This window comes from Rattus norvegicus, chromosome 6 (genome assembly GCF_036323735.1).
Source record: "Rattus norvegicus strain BN/NHsdMcwi chromosome 6, GRCr8, whole genome shotgun sequence".
In the NCBI taxonomy this organism is placed as follows: Eukaryota; Metazoa; Chordata; class Mammalia; order Rodentia; family Muridae; genus Rattus; species Rattus norvegicus.
This window is the reverse complement of record NC_086024.1, coordinates 13,416,290-13,442,370: the sequence shown is the minus strand read 5'-3', so window position 1 is coordinate 13,442,370 and position 26,081 is coordinate 13,416,290. Positions and strand designations below refer to the sequence as shown.

Sequence of the window (26,081 nt, the reverse complement as noted above, 5' to 3'; positions counted from 1 at the left end):
TCGGCTGGGCTGTGAGCAGAACTGAGCAGGTGAAATGTGTTAACCTGAATTTAAGACCTGAGGGGGAGGGGGGCTGGGGATTTAGCTCAGTGGTAGAGCGCTTGCCTAGGAAGCGCAAGGCCCTGGGTTCGGTCCCCAGCTCCGAAAAAAAAGAACCAAAAAAAAAAAAAAAAAAAAAAAGACCTGAGGGGGGTGGGAAGAACAGGGACCTGAGGAAGGTGGGGAGAACAGGGCTCCAGAATTTGTGAGCTCGGTGTGAAAGGATAGCACACAGGGTCTCTTATTCAAAACCAACACAAGGGTTGTGGAGACAGTTCAGTAGGTAAAGTGAGCTCACTCGTTAGAACCCCTGTAAAAAAGCAAGGCTCACCCGGGTAGGAGTAGGGTAAGGGGGTGGGGAGAGGTCTGGTCAGTCAGCTAGTGAAAGACCCTGTCTCAAAAAAAATAGAGAGGGAGGGAAGGAGGGAGGAAAGAAGGGAGGGAAGGAGAAAAGAAGGGAGGGAGGGAGGAAAGGAAGGGAAAAAGAAAAACCACCAAATGGCCAGCACCTGAGGTTGTCCTCTGACACCCATGCCCACACCATGCCCACACCCACATGTGGGACAACTATTGGACTTCCTGGTGCTGACAGAAGAGCACAGGTACCATCGTGTGCTGGGCCCACAAAGCCAGCCTGGCAGTGAATGAAGATGTCTCTGGGGTCCAGGTTTCATACTGTCTCTTAGATCCCATCCCTCAGGCAGGGAGGAAGCTGGGCCCTGTGCACTGGAGTGCAACCAGCTTGGAGGAGGTGGGGTGGGTTCTGAGTCTTATGTCCAAGGCAAACCATTACATGCAGGTCTCAGCTCTAGGAGCAGACGCTGGTCTACAGGAGGGATCTTTTACTGAACTTGTCACATTGCAGGCCATGGCCACTCCTCATCAGAGGGCTTACTGAGAACTCAAGAACTTGGGCGCACCTCTCCTCTCCCTCCTGCCTCCTATTCACCTTACTCCTCCTCAGGCTTAGAAAGTCCCGGTAGAAGAAAGCTACACTTCTTGTCCTCCTGCGCCTCAGAGGACAGATGGTCACTTCAACTCACACTTCTCATCAAAGGGGTCTTTGTTCAGTCCTGGGACAGAAGGCAGGCCTTGGACAGCAGCCACCAGGAAGTCCTGCTGAAAGTGCAGAGCCAGAGAACCTGGCAGAAGCAGGGAGAAGTAGGGGAGTTCCTCCACCCCCACAGTCCTCCCTCACCCGGGGCAGCTCCTCTCTGAGGAAGTCTGCTGCAGCATTGGCTCCTGGAGTCGCCAGGACAATAAACAGTGAGGTTGAACATCCCAGCCAGCTGCTGGGCCCATCAGCAATTCCACAGGGGGAAAGAACAAAAGAGGGCAAGGGGGGTCTGAGAAAGGGCCCAGGAGCTCACAGACAGTGTGCTGGCGGCTTGCGAGGGGGCGTCTTGTCCAAATTCTTTCAGTACATTTGCTCTGTCCCGTGCATTCCCTGGACAGATCGATCACCCTGTGGTCACCTAGACTTAGGCTGTTCGGATCACCACTGCCAAAGCACAGATAGCTTAAGCAGGAGCTTCATCCAGTTCTGGAGATTAGAAGCCTCCTTGGCATACAGATGACTTTTCTGTGTTTGGACACAGCCTGTGTGTCCAGCATATCCTCATGCGTGACTCTTTCTGGGAACACGGAGATGTCTGACCATCCCAGATACTGGAGACCAAAGAAGAATTCCACTGAAGTTCGGCCTGGTGATTAGTGAATTTATTAGGACGGCTTGCAGATACATGGGTGCCCCAAAGTCAGCTATGTAGCCCTCAGAAGACCCCTGGGTGATTTATAGGAAGGTAAACCCTTGAGACATCCCACTTCAGTCAACCCCTTGATTCTTAGGTAATCTAGAGAGGAGCAGAGCCTCCAGAAGGTCTCCTGAAGGTCTTATGAGCCTCCTGCCTTCCTGCTCACAGTATGCTCACAGCCTGGCATCACAGAAAGCTTCAGTGTGTCCTTCAGTGCCTTAATGGGATGGCCAGGGCCAACCTGGAGGAAATCACAGTAAGGGCGCCATTCACACAGCACTGAGGACTCATCTTAATTACATCTTTAAAAGCCCTGACTCCAGGGGTCAGAGGTACAGTTCAGTCAGCATAGAATCCTTGCCTTGCAAGTACAAGGACCTGAGTTCAGGCCCCAGCACAGTAACAAAAAATCCAGACGTGATGACACATGCTTATAATCACAGCAGTAGAGAGGCAAAAACATATCACAGACATACACTCACATATCCACATGTACTACATACACCATATGTATAGACATACCACACACACATCAAATATACAGGCATAGGCTACATACACACATAACCTAAACATACAGGCATACATCACACATACATTCTACTCAATACACATACTACACACATGCATACATAACACATACACTTATACAGACCACACTCTGTTGCACGCTACCATACACATATAGACATATATACATTAACACACAAACATTTCATATACACAGTACACATAAACACATATATCCCTTATACCACACAGGCATACTATACACACATATATCATACATGTGCATATCATATACACATGTCACATGCACTATGCATTTTACATACTACTTACACTGCACATGCCACATATTACCTTACTTATACGCTATATATAACATACACTACTACATACTAAATACACATACATACAGAACACACACATCACCACACATATTACACACTGCTCAAGCATACACTATACACACTACACATATACCACCCACATACTACCACACATACTCTCCAAGTACACATACCACAAAACGCCACACATTTCACACAAGTACCCACACATGCGTTATAAAATCCCCATTTATACACAAAACACAGCATACGTATAACACATACATCCCTCACATATATCATGCATTTCACACACTACTACACATAGACCACATACACACTACACAGACTACACACACATATCACCCATATCACACAGTACCATACACGAACACACCAGATACACATCACACATACATATATCACATGAACATCTCAAATACACCACACATATCAAATACTTACCACACATACACACATCATAGTACCACACACCACACACATATACCACAGAAACACAGCACACCAAATACACACACACACACCCCAGAACAGTTAGGGTACACACTCAGACATGTGGGTGCCAGGGAACCCAGGTGTGTCAGGTGAGGAGAGGAGCTTGTAAAGTGTTGTAGCTCAGGAAACAAAGTGCCAGTGAGGGCACGAAGCAGGCAGCCCTGCTCCTCTCCTACCTGCCCCTTCACTGTGTGGAGATGCATACACCATGCCCGGCCCAGGGCAACCAGAACTTTCATCTGAGAACCTGCTGGCTTTCAAATGCTGGTTCCATTGTCCTTGGTCGCTCTGTGCCCCTGACAGAAGTCTTTGGGGCCAGCAGCTCAGAATCCCTGAATCTGAGACACTGTTTCTTTCAGGGTAGTCTCTGTTTCCCTCAGAGACACACAGGTGGATTTCTTCGAACACAGGCACTCCTGGTACAGAAATAGAATGTGATTCAGCCCCTAACAGAGATTAAGCTGAGAGCAGCAGTCACCTCACCTTGAGGTGTTCCGAGAGGCAGATCTCCTAATGCATTTCAAATCAGGTTAGAGTGGCAAAAATCTAATTTTCATACAACTTCTTATAGATGGGAATTTAACTAAAGCCTAGATCAAGATTAAAGAAGGCTCAGTTTGGAGGCCTGGGAGAAGGGAAATGAGGTGGGAGAAAGTGTTAGAGGTGGGTAAAGAGGGGACCCTGGCTGTGACTGGGAGAGGCTGAGGACTGCTCTTTGAAGTTTGTAAGACAAAGACAGGTGGGGTCTGGGGACCCACAGGAGAAAGCTGGAGAGGAGGAGCATCATTAGTTGCCATGGTAATGAAGGAAGCAAGGAAGGGGGAAGGAGAAGGGGGGGGATGTCTGGAGGAAGGACTGCATTTGCTACTGCTACTGCCTTTGTTGTGGCCCCCTGAATCTGCTCTTCCTCAGCGTAAGTCAGTTACTGTGAAATTACGTCAAGAACACGTTAAACGTGGATGAGTGGGCACATACTTAGTGAATCTTAGTGAATCTCTGGGTCTCCAAAAAACCGCTTGGATTCAGAGTGTACCCAGCCAGCACTGTTCGGCCATGAAGCCCGAGAGTCCACTGTGAGAGCAGCATTTTATGGACTCCTGAGGCTTCCCTCCTGTTCAATTATACATCTTCATTAGAAGGCTTAACGTCTCACTAATCCATTTCTAGGCTCTCAGAAGGTGATAATTGTTGTGTGCAAGGACCTCGGTGTCATCTCGTGAATTCTGAATGTGTAAGACACTAGTGGGTGGACTCCAGACAGGGCATTGCTTAGGGTGGCAGTGACAGCCACTGTCTTTGTTAGGGTTTCCATTGCTGTGAGCAGACACCATGACCAAGGCCACTCTTATAAAGGACATTTAATTGGGGCTGGCTTACAGGTTCAGAGGTTCAGTCCATTCTCATCAAGGTGGGAGCATGGCAGTGCCCAGGCAGATGTGGGGTTGGAGGAGCCGAAAGTTGTACATCTTGATCCAAAGGCAGACAGGAGAAGACTGGATCCCACGTGGCTAGGAGGAGGATCTCAAAGCCCACCCCAACAGTGACACTTCCTCCAACAAGGCCACATCTCCTAATAGTGCCACTCCCTAGGCCGCATACAAACCAACACAGTGACTATATGTTTATTCAAATGTATTCCCTCTGACTTTCTTTTGTCAGACTCCCTCCCCCACCCACCCCTACCCCGTGAAGTTCAGGTGAGCTGACTCCTGTTAGCTGCCTTTCTTGCATTTGTGACCAAGGGATAGGAGTCGCTGAAGAGAAGATACCTTTCAGCTTAGATTTCAAAAGATACGGTCCACCGAGGAGGAGAGAGTATGGCGGCTGGAGTGGTTTAGAGATAGTTACTAATCTTCACTACCAACAGGATTGGATCTGGACTTCCTAGGGGACACACCTCTGAGTGTGTCTTTGAGGGCATTTCCAGATAAGCTTAAATGAGGAGGGAACCCCCCTCCCTTTCCCCACACATGCACACACACACACACACACACACACACACACACACACACACACACACACACGGCATTATTCATGAGCTGGGGCCACAGACTGAATAAATATGTATAGAGGAAACCGAGGAGGACTGCTGGGCAGCGGCCATAGTCCCCTCTCACTTTCTGACTGGATACTAAGCTGAGGGAAGGAATGTTCAGAAGGCCTGGTAGCCATCTTGTTTTGCCTTAGGAAAGCTGAGAATGAAGCCAACGTAAAGAAAAGCAAAACCTGGGGATAGGAAGATACTGAAAGAGGAAACAAGAGAGGGAGAGAGAGAGAGGGAGAAGAGGAGGGGGAGGGGAGAAGAGAAAAGGAAGAAAAGAGGGGGAAGAGGAAAGGGGGAGAGAGGGGGAGGGGGGGAGGGGGAGGGGGAGGGGACAGGAACGGGAGGGAGAGGAGAAATGTGAGTCCTTGGTGAAATAGTTGAGCTCTAGATCCACCAGAAGTAAGAGACATCCCTGAGCGCTCCACTTTTCCAGGTTTTGGGTTGAACTGCATTTCCGTCCTCTGTAACAAGGAACTCTAAGTTGTACAAGGGCAGAAGCTCTCTTTATGTGGTACCACCCAGGTTCTGCTACAACACTGAGTCTCTTCCCAGCCTCCCAGTCTGTGGAGAAAGAGGTGGAGATGAACCCAAACAAGGGAATTTCCAAGCCACAAGGAGAGTTCCTGGAGTACCCGGGAGAGCATGTGCCCTTCTGCAAGGAAGAACTATCGGACCCACTGCACTGGCGAGGTAAGGTAGAGGGCATTGATCATGGTACCCAGAGAATCCCAGCGGGCCTGGCTGGGAAGGCAAGTCCACTGCACAATCCAGGGGACAGCTGATGCTGCTGATACAGTGTCCTAAATGCCCGTGGTAGGTAGGTAGTAAAATGTGGGTCATCCATACATTATTCCACAATGAGGAGAAACAAAGTGCTTAATCCTGCTCCAGCATGGATGGGTCCTGAGAACATTTATGATGAACCCTGACACAATTCTGTGTCTGTGAGACATCAGAGTAGGAACCGCTGGAGCTGAGGAAAGCATTTGTCGTTGCCTAAGATTATAGGAACAGGGGAATTATGGGTGACAGCCAAAGAGTGCAGGGTTTCCCATGGGGTCTTGAAATGCTCTGAAACTGATTGTGGTGGTGATTGGCTATACAGCTCTACGAATAAACTAAAGGCATCCGAATTGTACACTTTAAATGGGTGAAATGTGTTAGATGAATAGTCTCTTAATAAAGCTGTTCCCCAAAGAAGAAAGGCAAGCTAAGGTTCCCAGTCTGTGTGGTAGGGTGAGCCTCAGAAAGCCCTAGGAGACACCATGGAGATGCCACCACTGTATACTGACCCAGTCACAAGCAACAGAGACATGATTTTAACACTGACAATGACTCCAGCCTCAGTCTTTCTCCCAGGAAAGACCTCACCCAGGCGACACATCCAACCATGCTTTCTCTTTCTGGACCATTCCCTGGGGTACATAAAACCATGGAGTTTCCCACCTCAAAGGCCTGGAACCTGTTTCTCAGATCTTCCCCATCCCCCATGTGGGCAGAATGTAGCAAGCTCAAAACTGGAGGTAGAGCTGGTGCTGGAAGAGCCACCTGTGGGGAGTGAGGGCCGCTGAGGAGGACTGAGGCCAGGCAAGGCAGCTCTCCACACCGCTACCACACTCGTAGGAAGCCATCTGAGGAGCATGCAGATCCTAAATTTAAACTTGACCTGTCAGGTCATTATGAAGTATGATTCACCAGGACAAGAGGCTAGAACACTGGGCCATGTGTCCGTCCACTTTGTGTCTGCATTTAAATGTCTGTTTTTGTGATACTCCATTTGCAAGCTTCTGCAGGGCCTCTACAAAAGTAAGGAGCTGAGATCCTTTAAAAATGCTACATTTGAGAGAAGAATCTCTCTCAGCTTGCCTTCCCAGTGAATCAGGGTGTGAGGTTTCCCAGGCTGTGATTACAGATTTCAAAAACACAGTTCATAGAGCCCTTGCTGCAGGCTAAACAGAAAACAACCGCAGAGTCGCCTGAAACCTTGAAGTTTAATGATTTCTCTCAGCTAGGTCTCAGCTGAGCCCAAAGGTTTGGGAAGGTGAGGCACAGACTGAGAGGAGGTCCATGAGCTGAGCTAAGGAGCCCATGCCAGTTTGACTTTCTTCACTTTGCCCTTTCAAGATAAAACAACAGCGTCAAACTGACAGAAGCTCAATAGAAATCTCTAAGAACAAGGCTTCACACACTACCCAACAGCTCCGGGAGGCCTCCCTTATCCTACTCAGGCCAATCCACCCTTACCCCTCACCCCTACCCATGCCAACCCACCCTCACCCCTCACCCCTGCCCATGCCAACCCACCCTCACCCCTTCCCATGCCAACCCACCCTCACCCCTCACCCCTGCCCATGCCAACCCACCCTCACCCCTCACCCCTTCCCATGCCAACCCACCCTCACCCCTCACCCCTTCCCATGCCAACCCACCCTCACCCCTCACCCCTGCCCATGCCGACCCACTCCCACCCCTCACCCCTTCCCATGCCGACCCACCCTCACCCCTCACCCCTGCCCATGCCGACCCACTCCCACCCCTCACCCCTTCCCATGCCGACCCACCCTCACCCCTCACCCCTCACCCCTCACTCCTACCCATGCCAACCCACCCTCACCCCTCACCCCTTCCCATGCCGACCCACCCTCACCCCTCACTCCTACCCATGCCAACCCACTCCCACCCCTACTCATTCAAGCAACCTGAATTAGGGCACACATACATACACACATGCATATATACGCGCACACACACAGGCACTCACACACGACACACATGCACACATGTGCAAACACACACAAACACACATGCACACAGGCACTCACACACGACACACATGCACACACAAATGTGCACACAAACAGAGAAGCAGGAAGGAAGTTGTTGGGAAGAAGGGCTTGGGGGTTTAGAGAGGGTAATGGTATAGTCGATCAAATATAAAGTTGTCAAAAATGATTTTTAAAATGACAAAAAGAGTGTACAGTCACAAGAAATTTGTTAAACAAACTCATTTCTTATGAACACAGGCATACAAAAATAGCCTTGCCGAGTGAGTGAGGCTACAACAGGGATACAGGAGACTTCCATTCATAAAGTGTGGGCTAACAGAGAAGTGGGGTAGAAATATGTGCCGACAGAGAGAGAGATGAACTGGTTCCAACGTCTTCCTGTATTTTTAAAAGGGATGGCAGTGGGTAGCCAACCACTGTGGTGTTGCATTTAGAAACATGTTTCAGAGTACTGTAACCGTTTTATTCTAAAATGTCAATATTTGCAACATACCAGAAAGTGCATTCGTGTAATGATTTACACTGAGGGAAAATATTTAAACGCTTAAGCCTAAAAATGCACAAGAAGCTGCATAAATTTGTTTCTTAAGAAGTCTGAGAAAAATGTGTGCACGTGAGTGTGTATGTGTGCGCGCACACATCTGTGCATGTACACGTGTGTGCATTTGCCGTAGGTGTGTATTAGGTGTGTATGCATGTGTGTGTTTGTATTTGTGGTATGTATGTGTGTATGTGTGTGCCTGTGTGCATGTGTGTGCATATTTGTGTGTGCACATGTGTTTATTTGTGGTATGTATATATGTGTGTGCCTGTGTGCATGTGAGTGTACACATTTGTGTGAGCACACGTGTGTGTATTTGTGGTGTGTGTATGTATGTATGAACGTATGTACATGTATGTATGTATGTGTGTATGTGTACACAGGCATCCAGGGGTCGGCGCATTCGAAGGCATGATTGCCTGCGATGGAATTGGCATTTGCATGTGATAGGAAGCTGTCTAGAACGCATGCAAAACCTAGAGCTGTAAATGTTCTCTGGGTCTTTGCCAATCTGTCCCAGGCATTCTAGAGGGAAGTGGAACTGTCGTAGACTGGTTAGGTGGGGTGAGAGCGCTCCTTCCCTCAGTGAATACTGTCCTTTTGTCTTTTGGTCTGTTTATCTTGATGGTTCTCTCAGAACTGCCCTCTCTGCCTTACAGATCCAGGTAAGTTCTGCCCTGTCCCATCTTGCCTCTCCTTTCTTTCAGGAAGTTCCCGCACCCCAGGGGTCCCAGCCTCAAAGGCGGGGTGGGGGTGGGGGTGTGGATGGGGTGCCTAAAGCTGCCAGTCCTGTCCTCACTTCTTTTCTCATTCTGTTCCCAAACCTATTTCCTGGCCAATAAGATGTGGATAATCAGAGTGCAGGGAGAGGAAGTGGGCAGATTGCCTGGCACAGAGATTGGTCTGCAGTCGGAGCTGGGCATCCAGCTGCACGCAGCAAATAGTTGCTAATGAAGCAGCGAAATATCGTTTCCAGTCCATCAGAAAAATCGGAGCATCTCCTTCCTTTGCACTCAGGGGACCAAGAAGAGTTCCCAGGCCCTCAAGTCTCCTTTAAGTAACTTGCCAACTTGGAGTGATGCGCCGACCTTCCCTCCCCTCCTCCCACAGCTGCTGGGCCTTGGCAGAGGCCGGGAGCTATGAGGTCATGCTCATGCCACGTGACCACTGCTGCATCTGTCAACCGTGATACAATTACTAAGACAGTCAGACAGGGCGTTTATGACATTCAAACCTGCTCTGGCCTCCTCCTTCTTCTCCTCTTCCTCCTCCTCCTCCCCCTTCTGCGCGCTCTGCTCTTTCACAACCAAGGGACCGTCTCAAAAGTTCAGGAATCTGAAGTCTATGCCTTCCAGTGGGACACCTTTAAAAAGGGAGGTAGGAGGGGGATGGAAACGTCCAAGATTGTAGTTCCTGCTGCCACAGTTTGGAAACCTCACTTGAGCCCTTATCTTATGTGGAAGCAATTTAGCATATGCTTTAGAAATCTCTTAAAAATTATGATACTCTTTAATTCCAATAACACAAGTCTAGGGTGAAAATACTTAAAACTGGGGCCGAAGTTCCGGTACCCAAAAATCACTGTCTTATTAAGATAAACAAAATAGGGGTTGGGGATTTGGCTCAGTGGTAGAGCGCTTGCCTAGGAAGCGCAAGGTCCTGGGTTCCGTCCCCAGCCCCAGAAAAAAAAAAAAGAAAAGAAAAAAAAGATATACAAAATATACAATGACATTGAATACATTAGAGTACATACAACAGTATGGTACTAGAAAGTCACTACAAATGATGATCTCTGGCTGGAATAATGGCTCAAGATTAAGAGCATTAGCTGCTCTTCCAGAGGATCCTGACTTGATTCTCAACTCCTACATGGTGACTGACCACTGTCCATCCAGTTCCTGAGGGTGTGACACTCTCTTCTGGCCTCTGGGAGTGGCAGAAACCACCTACATATATGGACTCCCATATACATACATGCACACAAAATACTCAAACACACAAGACAAAAATTAAAACAATAAAAAAAAGTTCTCTCCAAGAATGCTTCCTGACATGGAGCAAGCATTCTTTAAACAATGGGAGTGACTGGTGTTTATGGAGCACTTACTGTATGTCAGCCAGTTCTAATGAAGGCTTTCTGTGGAATGATTCTTACACATTGAAAAGGCAAGTACTGTAATCACCCTTCCAAAGTGTGGCCGGGAGAAGAAAGTTCCCAGGGCTCACCAGCTGACTAATGGATAAATACTGAGACTTAGAGGTTAGTTGAAGGATGAGTGGCAGGGCCTGGATTTGAATTAGGTTCAAATTAGTCTAGACTCTGATCTCCTAACCTTCATGCATTTATGCTTACCACAATAGTAGTGAGTAAAATAAATAAATGAATAAGACCATTTTAAGTCACATTATAGCACTGCATATGCACCATTAGACCAATGACGTATGTACAAAGGAGCCCTATACACAAAATGCTCAGGGAAGGGTGTGGGGAGCGGTGGTCCACGTTTGTATTCCCAACACTTGGGAGGCAGAGGCAGGAACATTAGGATTCGAAGGCCAGCTTTGATTACACAGTGAATTTGAGAACGCTACTAGAATCTCTCTCTCTCTCTCTCTCTCTCTCTCTCTCCTCTCTCTCTCTCTCTCTCTCCTCTCCTCTCCCTCCCTCCCTCTCCTTGTCTCTCCTTCCCTCCTCTCTCCCACCTCCCCCTCTCCTCTCTCTCACTCTCAGAAAGCATTATCTCCATATTTTACTGTGACATCTCTCAGTACCACAATTAGACAGAATACTACATGCAGACCTACTGTACTTTTAAAGATGTGTTACCCACAGCATTGTTTACAGAAGTGAAACTTTGAAAGTAGCTCGGCTGTCAATTTCTGCTGGGTTCATTAAATTATGAAACATGTTGCTTGCACAAGTGTATGGACCTTGAAAATGAAAATTACAGTTGGGCAGTGATGACACAGGCCTTTAATCCCAGCACTCAGGAGGCAGGGGCAGGCAGATCTCTGTGAGGCCAGCCTGGTCTACAGAGGGAGTTTCAAGACAGGTAGGGCTACACAGAGAAAACTGGTAAACAAAGAAAATGAAAATTGCATAGACCCATGATCCTGTTATGTGAAAAACTTGGGTATAAAATGATAAGTATAATAAATAGTGCATATAAAGATATCATTTTTTATCAGGGAAAGTGAGGATATGATAACTTTAAAAGGATAGCCAAATTATAAACTTCAAATACTAAACTTTCAAAGTTTTAAGGCTTTTTAATTGTTCTGGACTTCCATAATCTTTTCTTATTTCTTGTATAACGTAGTAATAAAAATAATTCCACTGAGCTAAGGTCTGGCATCAAATTAACATAGAACACATAGATCTCATTGGCTTTTTCTGAGAGCTTTCTATTTGGTTTCCTTTCACCTTCAAAACACCCAATGAGAAGTGATATCTCTCCGCCTTACCAAAGGAAAGTTAGGACAGAAACAGTTACTAGGTTCCTCCAGCAAACCGCTTGCAACTCTGCACCAAGAACCTCTGTCAGTCATCTCCCGCCCAGCGCCCAGCCTCTAATATGCTGGTGTCTTTCTGACACGGGCTGCAGGAGAACACAAGCAGCTGCTAGGAAGCCCCCAAGCTCTAAGATTCTAGCCTGCGAGCCTTTCCAGTTGGTGATCCTGTAAGCAGGAAGCCACCTTATTCATACTCTCTTGGGACGCTGAAGGTCTGACACCTCTTTTCTAATCCCATAGATACATTGTAATCCTTGACTCCTAAAGCAGGCTTCCCAGGACCATACCCTGCCCTTGGATGGAGGGAGAAGCTTGGTTTCCAACCCCTTTCAGTGCCCCTGGTGGTTCCTCTCCTTGATGCCCTTGCCACCTGTATCAGAAGGTTCCTTAAGGCTGAGGCCTTAATTGTCCTGAGCAGATATGGGGCACTTAGTAACAGTGCAGTACATATTTTCAGAGTGTGTGAGTTGATACGCAATTCCACTGAGTGAAAAGCCAGGACTCAGATTCAAAAAAAAAAAAAAATGACAAAAAAATTCTTCAAATACCCTCCACTGTTTTCACTCTTTCTCTCCTCCCCTCCCTTCCCGTCTCCTCCCCTCCCATCTCCTCTACTCCTCTCCTCCCGCCCCTCCTCTCCCACACATCTATATTTCTTTTTCTTTCCTCCCTCTCTTTCCTTCTTTTTCAGAGGTTCGTCAGTACCCACTGGGGGACAGCCGTAGGTCAGGTGCCGTCAGCATGGTTGGAGTCCACCTTCTTGCCACCTTCTTGGGTGCAGTCCTTCCCTGGCCCCTCCTGTCATTCCTTTCTTGTACAGGTCCCACTGGTCTGTGGTCCTCACTGTGACTGACCTGAGCTCAGACACCCTGATCAGGAGTGAAAAAACGAAGGTTCCTCTGCAGTACCAGCTATGGCTGTGTAGTTACTGTCATATCTGACCCGCTGGCCACCAAGGCTCCCAATTCCTACACAGTGTGCTTTATAAAAACGAACGGTGACAACGTCAGACTTTTCAGACTTGTTCCCAATCCCAGGTTATCAGCAGATATCAGCAGGTTATGACCCTGAACGGACTGCTTCCTCACTCCCTCAGGACTTCAGATTCAAGCAGACCTTAGGCTTGTTGGGTGCCCTAGACCTCTGAGCCTCATGACCACCAGGACAAGTCTTGACAGGTTTGGGAGCCTCCAGGATGAGCCCAGCATCACCCCCCATAGGCTCATTGCCCAGTGATGAGAGAGTTCACTCATCTTTCTCAGGAGATGACAGAGGATGTGGACCAAGAGTCAGAAGGCCTGCATCTTAGAGCCTGGGGGGAGGGGCAGGGGGATATTAGCTGTGTCTTCAGCAGAAGAACCCCCTCCTTCCCATAAAAGAGGGCTACCCTGAAGGACAAGTCCCGTGAGCTATGAGTTTGCTCAAGAAAGCCAGGGTTTCTCTTGCTGTACAGCAGAAGCTGGGGGCAGTGATGGGGGAGGGAAACCTGAGCTGCCTTTCTCCTGCTATCAGAGGTGAGGGCAACTTTAGAGGGGGGATCTGAGGTGGAAGGAGTAAAGGGTAAACTGAGAAAAGCAATGTCCCCAGGCAGTCAAGCAAGGCACCACAGTCACTCTTCAGAGGTACAGGTAGGACTGTGGTTGGGTCCAGAGTAATCTGGTGGCCCATTTCTAAAGTCCCAATGAGGTTGGGGCCAGGCCAGAGCCCTACTGAATCCTCATGGTTGCAGGTCTGGTCTCTCATCTCTCTCTGGGACTGGCCTCACATCGAGCCATCTCTGCTGCTCTCCAGGAAGCAGAGCTGAACGTGTTTCCTCCTCTGACTGATGACAGACCTAACTCTTGATGCAGCACACATCTGTGTGGTGGTGGTGGTGGTAGGAGCTGCCTGTGACATTTAACACTCCCCAGCTCCCCTCCGTGGGAGGAGTCTCCACAGCACCCACTTTAAGCACAGCCTCTCTGCCTCAGCCAACAGCTTGCCTCACACCTCAGGAGGAGGCGCTAATGAGGGGAGCATGAAGTAGGAGCTGTGCCTGACAGTGGCTTCTCACAGTTTGCTCCAAGAGCTCACTTTCTTTGGAGTAGGATTTGATTGCATGAGCACTTCTAAAGCTGTACCCTGGGGTACAGCACAGAGCTGTGAGCACCACCCATGTCCAGTTAGTACCAAAGCCATGCATATTCAAAGGCTGTAATTTGCATTTCCCATGACACTGCGGAGGACACTAGTCAGGCACAGGCCCTTCGGACAGTGCTGGTCTGTGCACACAAGTGCAAAGCAAGGCCCATGGAAGGAAGACATATAGAAACCTCCAGATGCATCAGAGTGAGAAGCGAAGCAGGAGACATGGTCTGCCTTAAGTCCAGCTGCTCTGTTATAGCCCTTTCTTCCAGGAACAGTGAAGAATTCTTTTGGTCAAGTTCTGGTTCTGAAATACCCCAGAGATGCCTTTCCCCAGACCCTTTCTTTCTTACAAGCCAGAACAGGAGATACCCTGGAGTCCCACATCCAGAATGTGAGTGAATACTCACCCAGAGACTTTCTTGTCACCCAACGCCAGATGCAAAAGCTACAAGCATCAGAACAACAAAGACTGAAGAGGATCCCTGTCTGGAAGGCAGTGTGTGGGAGAAGAGACTGGTGGGAAAGTGGTGCCAGCACATAAAGGCCATCTCGTGCTGGTGGCCATCTTATGCTGGTAGCCATCTTGTGCTGGTGGCCATCTTGTGCTGGCCCCTCAAGGGGATGCAGTGCCTGTGGCCAAGAACTGGGGAAATGTCAGAGCTTGATTAAACATTGCCTTTTTGTATTGCTAAAGGGACATGAAGGATTACACTGGAACCATAGAGAGAAAGGACAAGGAGGAGGAAGAGGAAGAGGAGGAAGAGGAGGAGGAGAAGGAACAAAGAGGAAAGTGTAGTACAGTGACTCTGTGAGGAGGAGAATTTGGCAAAGCATAGGGATATGGAGACATGGAGATGGGACTTAGGAGATAAAAGATTAAAGTGTGGGGCTGGAAAGATGGCTCAGCAGTTAAGAGCTCCGACTGCTCTTCCAGAGGTCCTGAGTTCTATTCCCAGCACCCACATGGTGGCTCACAATCACCTGTAATGGGATCTGATGCCCTCTTCTGCTGTGTCTGAAGACAGTGACAGTGTGTGCACATAAAATAAACAAATAAATACATCTTTTAAAAAAAGATTCAAATGGCTTTCTGAACCTTAATTCCAGCCCTTTCCTGAGGCCCCATGAGATTTCTGCCTCTGGGTCCCGTGAAGCTTCCCAACTTACTAATAACCTGACCCCAGATTTGTGTTTGAGTCTCATGGGTCTTCTATTCAGTACACGGTTCTAAGCAGACATAAGCACTGACTCTGGGAAGTTGTTTGGAGTTTCCTCTGTTCCAAATCTTTTAATCAATGTCACATACCCAGACACAGATTCAACCCGAAAGCATTCACGCCCACACAGAACTAAATACGGAATTCGTGGGGTCCAGTGTAAACTAAAAGTCCTTTGTTAAAGACAGGAGAAGAAAGTGTGATGCCATTGGCATGCTTCCTGCCTTAGTTTCTCTGTTTTTCGTGTTTGTTTATTATTTAATGTCTTCCCGAATAAAGAAAAACCAGCACAGATTTTGCTATTTATTCGTTCATGCCTCGTGTATGCGTGCCCACCACATGCGTGCCTGATGCCTGCAAAGACTATAATGAATTGGAACCCCTGGAACTAGAGTTCTAGATGAACAGTTCCAAGCAATCCTGGGAACTGGGAATCAGACTCAGGTCCTCTGAAAGAGCAACAAGTGCTCTTAGCTACTGGGCCATCTCTACCTCCAGTTCCACTATTCATTTTACATTCCATGATGCCCATGTGTAGACAGAAATGACCGTGATCTGTGTTTCTGGACTTCTCCCAGAAGGTACTTCAAGCTATTGGGAGAGATAGCCCAAATCCCACTGGCAGTCAACCATCCAATGGCGTACTGCAAGCAGGCGTGGGGATTCTATGCAGGCCACAGACAAACCCTCAGACATCCCTGAGGATCCTGCCCTCAATTCTTGATACCTGATACTTTGACGACTTCTGGGTTCTCTTTTCCACCAGCCTCAATAACTACACACTGAGTCCGAGCTGAGATCAGTCTACCACTGTCACCTCTGCATGCCATAGAACACGTACACCTTCCTCTGCCCACCATGCACGTGGGCGGCAATGTTAGCTGGTAATGTAGAAGGCTGGGCTTCTGATGGGAGAGACAGGCCGAGAACAAGTCTCAGGAATACAGGCAGGCTTCTGGAATCAGTAGTGTGCATAAACCAAGGCCCCAGAGCCATGGTACATACCCAGTGTCCCGTGCAGCCTCTCCTACATGACAGAGCTCTGGAGACAGCAGGAATCTCAAGGCAGAGGCTGCAGGGACATTAAGCTGTAGGCGCAGTTTCTGATTGCCTGGGTCTTTTCTGAGCAGGAGCCTGGGGAAGGTGTACTAGACACACATCCATGATGCTGACCCTCATTGAGTACCATTGTCCCGAGTCACTACACCTGAAACCAGAGGGAAAACACACTTCATGTTTGAATAAGCTTAGAGTTTCAGATGCCTAGGTCAAAGGCACAATTTACATCTCACCTAGGGCAAAGCTGACAGACTTCTTCATCCCAGACTTGGAAATGCCCCAGAAACTGTCAAGACAGATGAACTACAGTTTGATTTCTGAGCGTAATTTGGGATTTATTTTGAAGTTGCCCTCTTAGCTATTCAAAGGTAGGAAATGACTGCAGAGGAGGAACAGAGAGGAAGGTGGCACCCCTCCCCCAGTTCCCCTTTGTCCAAATGACTTAGACTTTTAAGACTCTGCAGTTCAACCCGGGCTTCCCTTCCCAGAGCCTCATGTAAAGAACTTCCTGTTAGAATTATCCCCAAACAAAGTCCTTCGTATCTCTGGCATATTCTGCAGGGCTGCGAGATTCAGTCGGCTTTCTAGGGTATTGGAAACCTTTATTTTCCGATCGCTGCTATAGACCTCCACCCCTCCGGCAGCATTGGAAGACAAGTATTCAGTTTGATCAATCTGGACCTCCAAATGCTTCTGGCAGAGCATCATGTACTGAGGGATGGCTCTTAGCAGGGCAGACTGCACCAGGTAGAAGTCCTGTTCTCTGCATCGGACAATCATCACCGGCTCCAGCAGCCGGAGCAAAGCTTGGAGCACGAGCTTATCCAGCAGATCTTGGTAGAACTCTTCATCCGACACGATTCTACTGAGCCTCATCTTCGCCTCTTTGAGCAGTTCCAAGATGAGATTGTCTCGGGCTCTCAGGACTGTGATCCGAGCCTGGTTTCTCATGGTGGACAGCTGGATTTTTTTCTGCTGCTCTATCTGTTTCTCCTTCTTCTCAAAATAATCCATGATCTTCAGCCGCTGGGTCTGCACCAGGCGGCCTTTCTCAATGTTGAACTCTTCCTCTGCCTTGGCGTCTATCTCCTCCGCCTTCTCATTGGCTTCCTGCTCGATGAATGCCATCATGTGCTTGATCTGTTTCTGCACATCTATGTCAGTCAGGGCCATGGCTGCTCTCAGGAATGGGGGCAGAGGGAGGGCGCGTGGACCTTCTCGTGTCTTCAATGTAGAACAAAGTTTCCAGAGTATCGCTAATGTCTGCTCCCTCCCTGTGCGGTACACAAAAGAGGAAAGGGGAAATCAGAGTCTGAAGGGAAGGAGATGGGAAACCATCTTGACAGCCCTCAGTTTGTAGATAGGGCAACCGACATGCAGAGATGGAAAGCGATTTGTAAGAAGCCATTCCCGAGGAACCCAAGCTTCCACCGGTGCCGTCCTGTCCCTGTTCGCTGACTATCACCCAATAGCAGCAAGTCAGGGCCACGCTAGTCCAGAGTTCTCTATGTAGCGATGAACTAAGACCCAGATGGAAATCAATGGAGTGGAAATACCGAACCAATACCTAAGAATAAGAATGTCTCAGCATGGGGCTGCAGAGAAGGCTCAGCCATTAGGACCTGAGTCCAATTCCCAGCATTCACATGAAAGCTACCTGTCACTCCAGTCCTAGGGGATCGGACACCTTCTTATGACTTCTGCAGGCACTGCACATATGTGGTGCACAGACATATGTACAAGCAAACCCCCCATACGTACAAATTTTAAAAACAAAGATCACAAAAATAAATGAATACCTTATGGGGTGGGAAGGACTGAGGAGAATCATAAGAGCCTGATAATGCAGGACTCAGTCCAGGAAGACTGCTAGCAGGCAGACGGCTTCACAAAACCTGTTCCGACTTAGAGTCCCGCTAAGTGGATAAAGGCACTCTGGGGAGAGGCTGAAGAGGCTGACGGCAGTCTTTCACCAGGAATGGGGTCCAGTGGCAGGGAGGACCTTTAAGAAGTCTGTCTTGGAAGGTCTTACTCCATCCTGCTACTCACTGTACCTGCTGGAGTCAAAGTCTCCACCAGTGTCCTCTGGGATCCTTAAAAAACCTCCAGGCTCCAGTCAGAGTGCTTGCGAGCAATCCCGAGAACCTGCGTTTGATCCCCAGAGCCCTCGTAATGGTGGAAGGATAGAACCAAGTCTGTGGGGTTGACCTCTGACCACTGCGAATGTGTGACAACAATGGTGTGTGAGCATCTTCACCCATAGATCCTCATCATACGCACATCCTCCTCCAATGGTAATAGTGAGGAGGAGGAGGAGGGGGAGCAGGAGGAGGAGGGGAGAACAGGAGGAGGGGAGGAAGGGGGCAGGAGGAAGAAGAACAAGAGGAGGAGGAGGAGCAGGAGAAGGAAGAAGGGGAGAAGCAGGAGAAGCAGGAATAGGAGCAGAAGGAGGAGGAGCAGGAAAAGTGGGAGGAGCAGGAGGAGGAGTAGGAGGAGGAGTGGGAGGAGGAGGAGAAAGAGGAGGAGGAGCAGGAGAAGGAAGAAGGGGAGAAGCAGGAGAAGCAGGAATAGGAGCAGAAGGAAGAGAAGCAGGAGAGGAGGAACAGGAGAAGGAGCAGGAGGAAGAGGAGGAGGAGGAGGAGGAGCAGGAGAAGGAACAGGAGGAGGAGGAGGAGAAGGAGAAGGAGGAGAAGGAGGGGGAGGAGGAGGAGTGGGAGGAGCAGGAGGAAAAGCAGGAGGAGGAGGAGAAGAAGGAGAAGGAGGAGAAGGAGGAGAAAGAAGAAGGAGGAGAAGGAGCAGGAGGAGGAGCAGGAGGAAGAGGAGGAGGAGGAGTGGGAGGAGCAGGAGAAGGAGGAGGAGTGGGAGGAGCAGGAGGAGGAGGAGCAGGAGAAGGAGGAAAATCCTCAGACTGGGGGTATATTTAGTGGTAGAGCATTTACCTAACACACACTTGACCCTGGCTTTCATCCTTGCACACCACAAACAAAACAAAACAAAACAAAACAAAACAAACAAAAATGCAAACACAAGAAGCGAAAAGATCTTTTCTACCTGGGCCATAAAATGCTGCCCCATGGCATGATATGGCTGCAACACTCGGGAACTGTAGCTGCCTGCACAGGGCCCACAGAAGACTGAACTCATGAGCATCCGGGCTTAGACTGAGGAGGGGTCAGCGGGGCCTGCACACCCGAGACAGCTAACGGAAGCCTTGAGTGGCTGCGGGACAGGAAGCCATTTTCTTTAGTGAAAGAGCTGCCCACGAGGGACTTATGCTCCAGGGCCTCACTCCACCCAGGCCCACAGGAGTGACCAGGTCAAACCCAGTGGGTCACAAGACAGAAACCAAGACAATCAACGAGACAAACTAAAGGTCAAGAAGACACGGAGGAGATTTGGTGAGAGGACAGGAGGCATGGTGGGGGTTGGGGGAGGGTAAGGAGGGTGAATGGATGCCTGTGAGCGGAATGTATTAGATACGCACATGAAATTATCAAAGAAACTGATGTAAAAACTCAAAAAAAAAAAACTGTTCAGGCTCAGGAAAATATCTGAAAATGAGAATATTCAAAATATAAAAAGAACTAAATAAATTGTGGAGCTAAAAAAAATTGAATTAAAAAGACATTTGAGGCCTAAACAGGACTAGTAAGATGGCTCAGTGGGTCACGTGGGTTCTATCCTCGGGATGCACATGGGAAGGAAAGACCCCAGCTCCAATCAGTTTTCCTTTGAGCTGTGCCCTGATCGCATTCATGTAATTTTAAATCCTCACAAAGGCCAGACATGGTGGCTCATGCCTCTGAACGCTTGGGAGCTCTTGGGAGGCAGAGGCAGGCAGAGCTCTGTGAATCTGATGTCAGCCTCGTCTACATAGTGAGTTCCAGGCTGACCAGCTACATAGCAAGTTCCCAAATAAGATAATTATTTACCTGAAGAGCATATTATTCGTATCACGTTATTTGGAGGTATACTTTTGAAAACTCAGCTTTTTTTTTTTTTTTTTTTTTTGTCAATAGAGCAAAACCACTCCCTGCTCCTACACAAGACATGTCAATTAAATCCGTTTGAAAAGACTCCCCAAGTGACTCCAATGGTCACCAGCTTTTGGAGCCACTAGGGATGAAGGGATAAGGGGTGCGAAATGTAGGACACCTAGGGCATGTGTGTGGAGGAACAAACACACCAAGCGAGCCCTTACCGGTTCCCTGCCAGGAGCCGCCTTTGGTCTGGCGCCGGGAGTCTGACACAGAATGTGGAACTTGGAAGGCTCACTGGAACCTGGCACCGCCATACCCTTCTGTACAGATGATTCCAGCCGTCTGACCAGAGAGCTCCAATTCGCAGAGCTAGTCTACCCCTTAGGAGGGTTGGCCAGTTCTGCCAAGAAGAGTCTGGGACAAGGCTCCTTGGCACCTGGACTGTGGCCGGGGCTTGTCCTTGCACACTCAGAATCTCAATTAAGGAGGCACAGAGTTGGCCCCACTCTGGGGTGGGCTTCCCTTAACAGATGTGTATAGACCCAGGCAGCCAGTTTATTAATTTACTAATGAAAAATACAGCTGCCATGCTGGTGGGTCACGGCCTCTCTAACTGAAGGCAAGTTGCCTGTGGAGACAAATCTGAAGGCTGTTTAATGAGAAAGCAGTCTAAGGACAATTCACCAGATGGTCTTTAAGAGAGCCACTCCCACCCCAGGGCTGCTGGGCTGCGTTTCGCGAAGGAGGCACCTCTCCATGCCCAGACAGGGCCAGCTTCCACTGTGCAGGCTCCCCAGGGAGGCTGTCTGAGTGCCAGCTCTTCACTGACCACGCCTGCCTGCGATCATTCCGAAGTCGCTCTGATCCCCCCTCATGAGTATGATGGAATGTGACAGCATCTACACCGTGAGGCTGTTGCCTAAACGAAAGGGCGGGTTTTTCACAGCGGCACGCAGAGTCGGTCTTCGTGGAACGTAATTAAAAGGGACAACCCTGCTTGGATTGGGGTGCCGCTCCTCATCACGGCCCCTGTTTGAATGTAAAAGATCTAGATCAGACCTGACTCTCACTAGCTTGGCCTCCTTGTTAAACTTAGTAGCCCTGTCTGGAGTTCATGAACTCTTCTAACGTGTCTCGATGCCCTCATCCCCAGTCCAGACACAGTCAGACCCTCAGAGATAGCGGGTAAAGTTCTGAATTCCAAGGCGCTGGTCGGGGGAATCATAGCTCATTGTACACGCCCTGCTAGATGCTGCAGTCCACAGGTCTTGTGGCTCTCTCCGTGCGCACGAGCATTCGTTAGTACCGGACTTGGAAGCAGCTGCGGGGTGGCCTGGGCTGAAATTCAGGGCTGTCTCCAGTCTGGGCTGGAATTTGAGGCTGGAGCAAATGTGTCTGCAGGAACTCGGTATCTATGTCACGTGTCTGGCAGATGTAACTTTCCGCCTGTCTGGGATAGAGATTATGAGCTCACACGGGCCTGTGGTTTAAGCAAAACAGCAAACCAAACTGAGAAAGCCTCATGATTGTTTCTGCACAAGGGCTTGAAAGTGGCATTTGCCCACGTTTAGGGCTGGGGCAGCAGGTCAGGCCTCTAAGGCCGACATGCCTCGCATTATCTCCCATCCCCCACCCCACCCCCTCACACAGACACACAGTAGCAGGCTATCTTTACTGCGTCAGACCCCCAAACACACAAGCCTGGTTCTACTGAGCAACGCTTGCTCACACTGTTCCCTCAAGTAAAATGTCCACTTGTAAATCCCACCTTTGAGATCCAGTTTGAGTCACACTGTTTCTTGGGCCCTTGGGCTCCTCCCCAAAATGATGCCCACAAATACAAAATCATGAATTCTGAGATGTGCTCTCCATAGTCACAGTAGGGACGACTGTAAGCAGTCAACATTCCTTTTTTAAAAATTAACTTTTAAAAATTAATTCTTTTTTAAAAAATTAACTTATTTTGTGTAGAAGCGTTTGTGTCTCTGGGACTGGGACGGTGACTATTCAGAGCTGGGTCCAGGGCCCCGGGGTGCAGATGGGCACTACTTCACTGTGAGTGATGGAACTTGGAATTGAGAGAAAATGTCCTTTCTCTCTTGTCTTCTTACATTGCAAAATACAACATACATTTGTGGAAAGTACCCAGAATGCAAATGCATTCAATGAATTATTGCCAGGCAAATACTTGGTAACTATTGACCAGGTCAAGAAAGGAACTAGCAAGGGCCTCCAAGATACCTCAGTAGGTAAAGGTGCTTGCCGCCAACCTGATGACCTGAGTTCAGTCCCTGAGAACGCAGGCAAGAGAACAACAGGCTACCACAGTTGTCCCCTGACCTCCAGACATGCACACGGCATGTTCACACCAATATGTAAGCACTTCCACATAGAGGACATTAATGTTTTTAGCAAGGAATGTTGACACCCTGCAGCCTTACCACGGAAGGAGGGGACATTTTAGAACTCAAGGTTTTGTATTTGTGGACGTGGGAAACTGTTTCTTCAGGCCTTCACCCAGGTGAAGGGGTATCTGTTCTAGAAAAGTGAGGAACTCTGTACCCAAGAGGAAGCCAGGAACCTCACCCAGGTCCTGAGGCAACTTCATTCCATTCTGTAAGCATGCCTGAGGGCAGATGCGTGTGGCATGGTCTCTCTTCCCTGTCAAAAGGGAAGCAGGGCCGGCCTTCCGCCTCTAGACACTTAGGGATTGCTAAGTAACAAGAGGAAGGGGGTTTCCCAGGGCTTGGAGCATGGTACAACATGTGGGGCCCAGGAAGTGGGTGAAGAAAGTTAGGAAATCCTTTAGGGGTTTTCAGAATTAAGTACATGGGGGGCACCCCCTTCTGTGTCTTTCAGCAAACACTGGCTGAGCTGTGTGTGAGACACTGCGCATAGGCAACAGAATGGACAAGGCGGAGAGGTGCCAGCTCTGGTTCCCAAGGCCTTGGTGTGATGGGAGACTCAGTTTGTAAGCTGAAAACCACAGACCAGAGAGTTAGGCACCAGCAATGCCAATAGAGCTACATGAATGAAGGGACCTAGCCCAGTCCCCTCCCAAGAGTGTCACCGGCTCTGTCACAGCGTGTAGTCCTACAGACAGCTCAGTCTTGCAAGTACCTGGTTTCAAATGTCTGGGTGTTGGCAGTAAAAATGCAAATGGGGGAGCAGAGGATGAAGGTAAATGGAAGGACACACAGACATTTAGAGACACAAACCCTCCACCACCCCAAAATGAGGTTTCAGGGGGATCCGGTACAGTGCCTTAATTTGGAGTAAGTCGCCTGGAAAAGAGAAGACATGTTTAGAATTCACAATTGAGAATGTATCCAAATTGGTAGGAATGGTCAAGACTTCTTAGAGGCCCAATCCCCCCTCCCCCGTCAACTTTTTATTGATTCTTTGTGACTTTCACATTATGCACCCCAATCCTACACATCTTTCTGTTCCTCCATATCTGTTCTCTGCCTTTGCAACCTCCCCTCCCCAAAAGAAAACACAAAGAAATTTAAATAAAAGAAAATATAATAATAATAATAATAATAATAATAATAATAATAATAATCTACTACCTTTTGCTTCACTGCAAATGTTCACTGTAATGAGTCATCGGTCTGGTTCAAGGCCTCTGGTTTCTGCGACAATTCAATACTGGATCCTCCCCAGGACTCCTCTCGGATAATCTGTTGTTGCCCTGTCTTTTTTTTTTTTTTTTTTTGGTTCTTTTTTTTGGAGCTGGGGACCGAACCCAGGGCCTTGCGCTTCCTAGGCAAGCAAGCGCTCTACCACTGAGCTAAATCTCCAACCCCTGTTGCCCTGTCTTATGGAGATCCTGGAGCTTTGGATCTGCAGGACTGGCCCCTTCACAGGCTCCAGCAGTTCAAAGATGGGGTAGATGTTGGTGTGGGTCAACTGCAATCCCTGGATCCGGACCTGGGTGGTAGCTAAGTTGGTCAGCCCATCAACTCTCCTGGACCCATGGCGCCAGGGCCAGCTCTTCTGCACTGCCCAGGCGAATGGCACGGCCAGCTCTGTGTAGCCCCGGAACATCAACATGGCCCAGGCAGCAGCCCAGACCAGGGATGTCCACATGGCCTTTGGTGAGTGGGCCAAGGACTGCAGACACTGACACAGACTCTTGCTGCTGCTGCAGGGTCATGGATCCAGACATAACCCTAGGTGGCAGCGTGGGCTGGTGATGTCACAGCCTCAGGTGTGAGTAGCTCAGGCCACTCACATCAGGCTGTTCCTCACCACCTTCTTGGAAGACCCAGTGACTTGGCTGAGGCCTCTGGCTAAGATGTGTAGAAAGGTGCCTGCCACTCAAGGTGAGAAGGGAGAAAGGAAAGGTGAGGCCTAGATAACGAAGCTATAGGTTTCAGTTGAGTGACAGACCCCGTGGCTTCCAAATAGGGTTGTAATTTGCCCAAACGCTGGTCTGGGGGTTCACCAGGTGGTGGCAGAAGGTCATAAAGCAAGTTAGGGCTCAGATGAGGCCCGGGATGAGAAACAAGCTACCAGTGATGAAAGGGGAAGAGATACAAACTATCAGATTCGATACCTGGGCTGGGACTGAGGCTGGGACTGGGGCAGGAACCATATGCCACTGTGTTCTCAGGAGCAAGCTGGAAGGAGGGAACGTAGGAGAGAACACTCATTAGATTGGGAGGTAGAAGCCCACTCCCAGAGGGAAAAGTGTCTGAAGAGCAAAGACGGCTTCAGTGCTGACAGTGACGACATCAGTCTTGGAGACGCTCTCCCAGTGGCTAAGCAAGTTCTGGTCCAGACTGCAGAATGTGAAATGCCTGTAGGGGCCAGGCAGAAAAAGGAAGAGTGAGCTAGCCAAAGACTGGAAACATTTCCTCTAAAATGATTTACATTAAGAACCCACAACTTAGCTTCTTCTAAAACAAACACCTGCAAATCAGGCATTTGAAAGCAACACTCCACAGAAGTTGGGTTCCCCCCAAGAGCAGTTTGCTTCAGATTAGCACAGCTTGGTTTCCAGGGATGACAGCGTCCTCCACCAGAAAAGCCCTTCAGTTCCATCTCGACTCCGAGTGACACAACACAAACCACCTTGGAAAAAATAGGGCATCTCCAAGATGCTGGGTTCTCCACTACAACTATGGCTGCGTCTTCACCAGAGGCCTCGCCTGGCTTCTTTAGGGACTCTAACTCTGTCACATGGTGCCACGCATGCCTCAGCTTCTCTTCCTAACCCTTCAATTCTGGGGTTCCCACTGCAGCTGCCCCTTCACCAGTGACCTCTCCGGACACCTCACAATACCATGCCTCAGCCTCAGCCTCACTCTCATGACCTCTTCAGTCCTGCAACTTTCATGCCAACAATACCAATACGTGGGATACCAAGTTCACCGCCAGCTCGAAACGCAGCCTTAGACCCTCTGGACTGCAGCTCTGTGTCCTGACTCTGAGGAAGTGCTTCCTAGGTTTCACCTCAGTGATGCCGGTCTCTTCTTATTCTCAGCTGATTCTCCCATTGAAGTTGACCAAGACCCACAGATTATCAATTCAAAATATCAACAGCCCCAGTAGTCTTTGCTTCCCTGTGAAATATTACGAGCCAGGCTTCCACCATCTGCTCACCGTTACCTTCTACACTCCCACAGGCAAGCTCCAAGCACTTGACAGCACTCTCAGACAAACTT

At 48.9% G+C, this 26,081-nt stretch overlaps 1 protein-coding gene across 4 annotated transcripts; it reads right to left on the bottom strand.

The window, feature by feature from the left end:
- Positions 1-16,742: 16,742 nt before the first annotated feature.
- On the bottom strand, positions 16,743-25,325 carry Atp6v1e2 (ATPase H+ transporting V1 subunit E2). Of its 4 annotated transcripts, XM_063262178.1 has the most exons (3): positions 23,982-25,325; positions 20,631-23,693; positions 16,744-17,703 (listed from the first exon to the last, which is right to left on the bottom strand). In XM_063262178.1, the coding sequence occupies exon 3, from the start codon at positions 17,600-17,602 to the stop codon at positions 16,922-16,924; it is 681 nt and encodes a 226-aa protein (XP_063118248.1). In that variant the 5' UTR covers positions 17,603-17,703; positions 20,631-23,693; positions 23,982-25,325; the 3' UTR covers positions 16,744-16,921. The 4 variants fall into 4 exon arrangements, with proteins under 4 accessions (NP_001102449.1, XP_063118248.1, XP_006239777.1 ...); NM_001108979.1 differs by lacking the exon at positions 23,982-25,325 and having other exon boundaries at positions 16,743-17,703; positions 20,631-20,661; XM_006239715.5 differs by lacking the exon at positions 23,982-25,325 and having other exon boundaries at positions 21,160-21,996.
- Between the last annotated feature and the right edge of the window lie 756 nt (positions 25,326-26,081).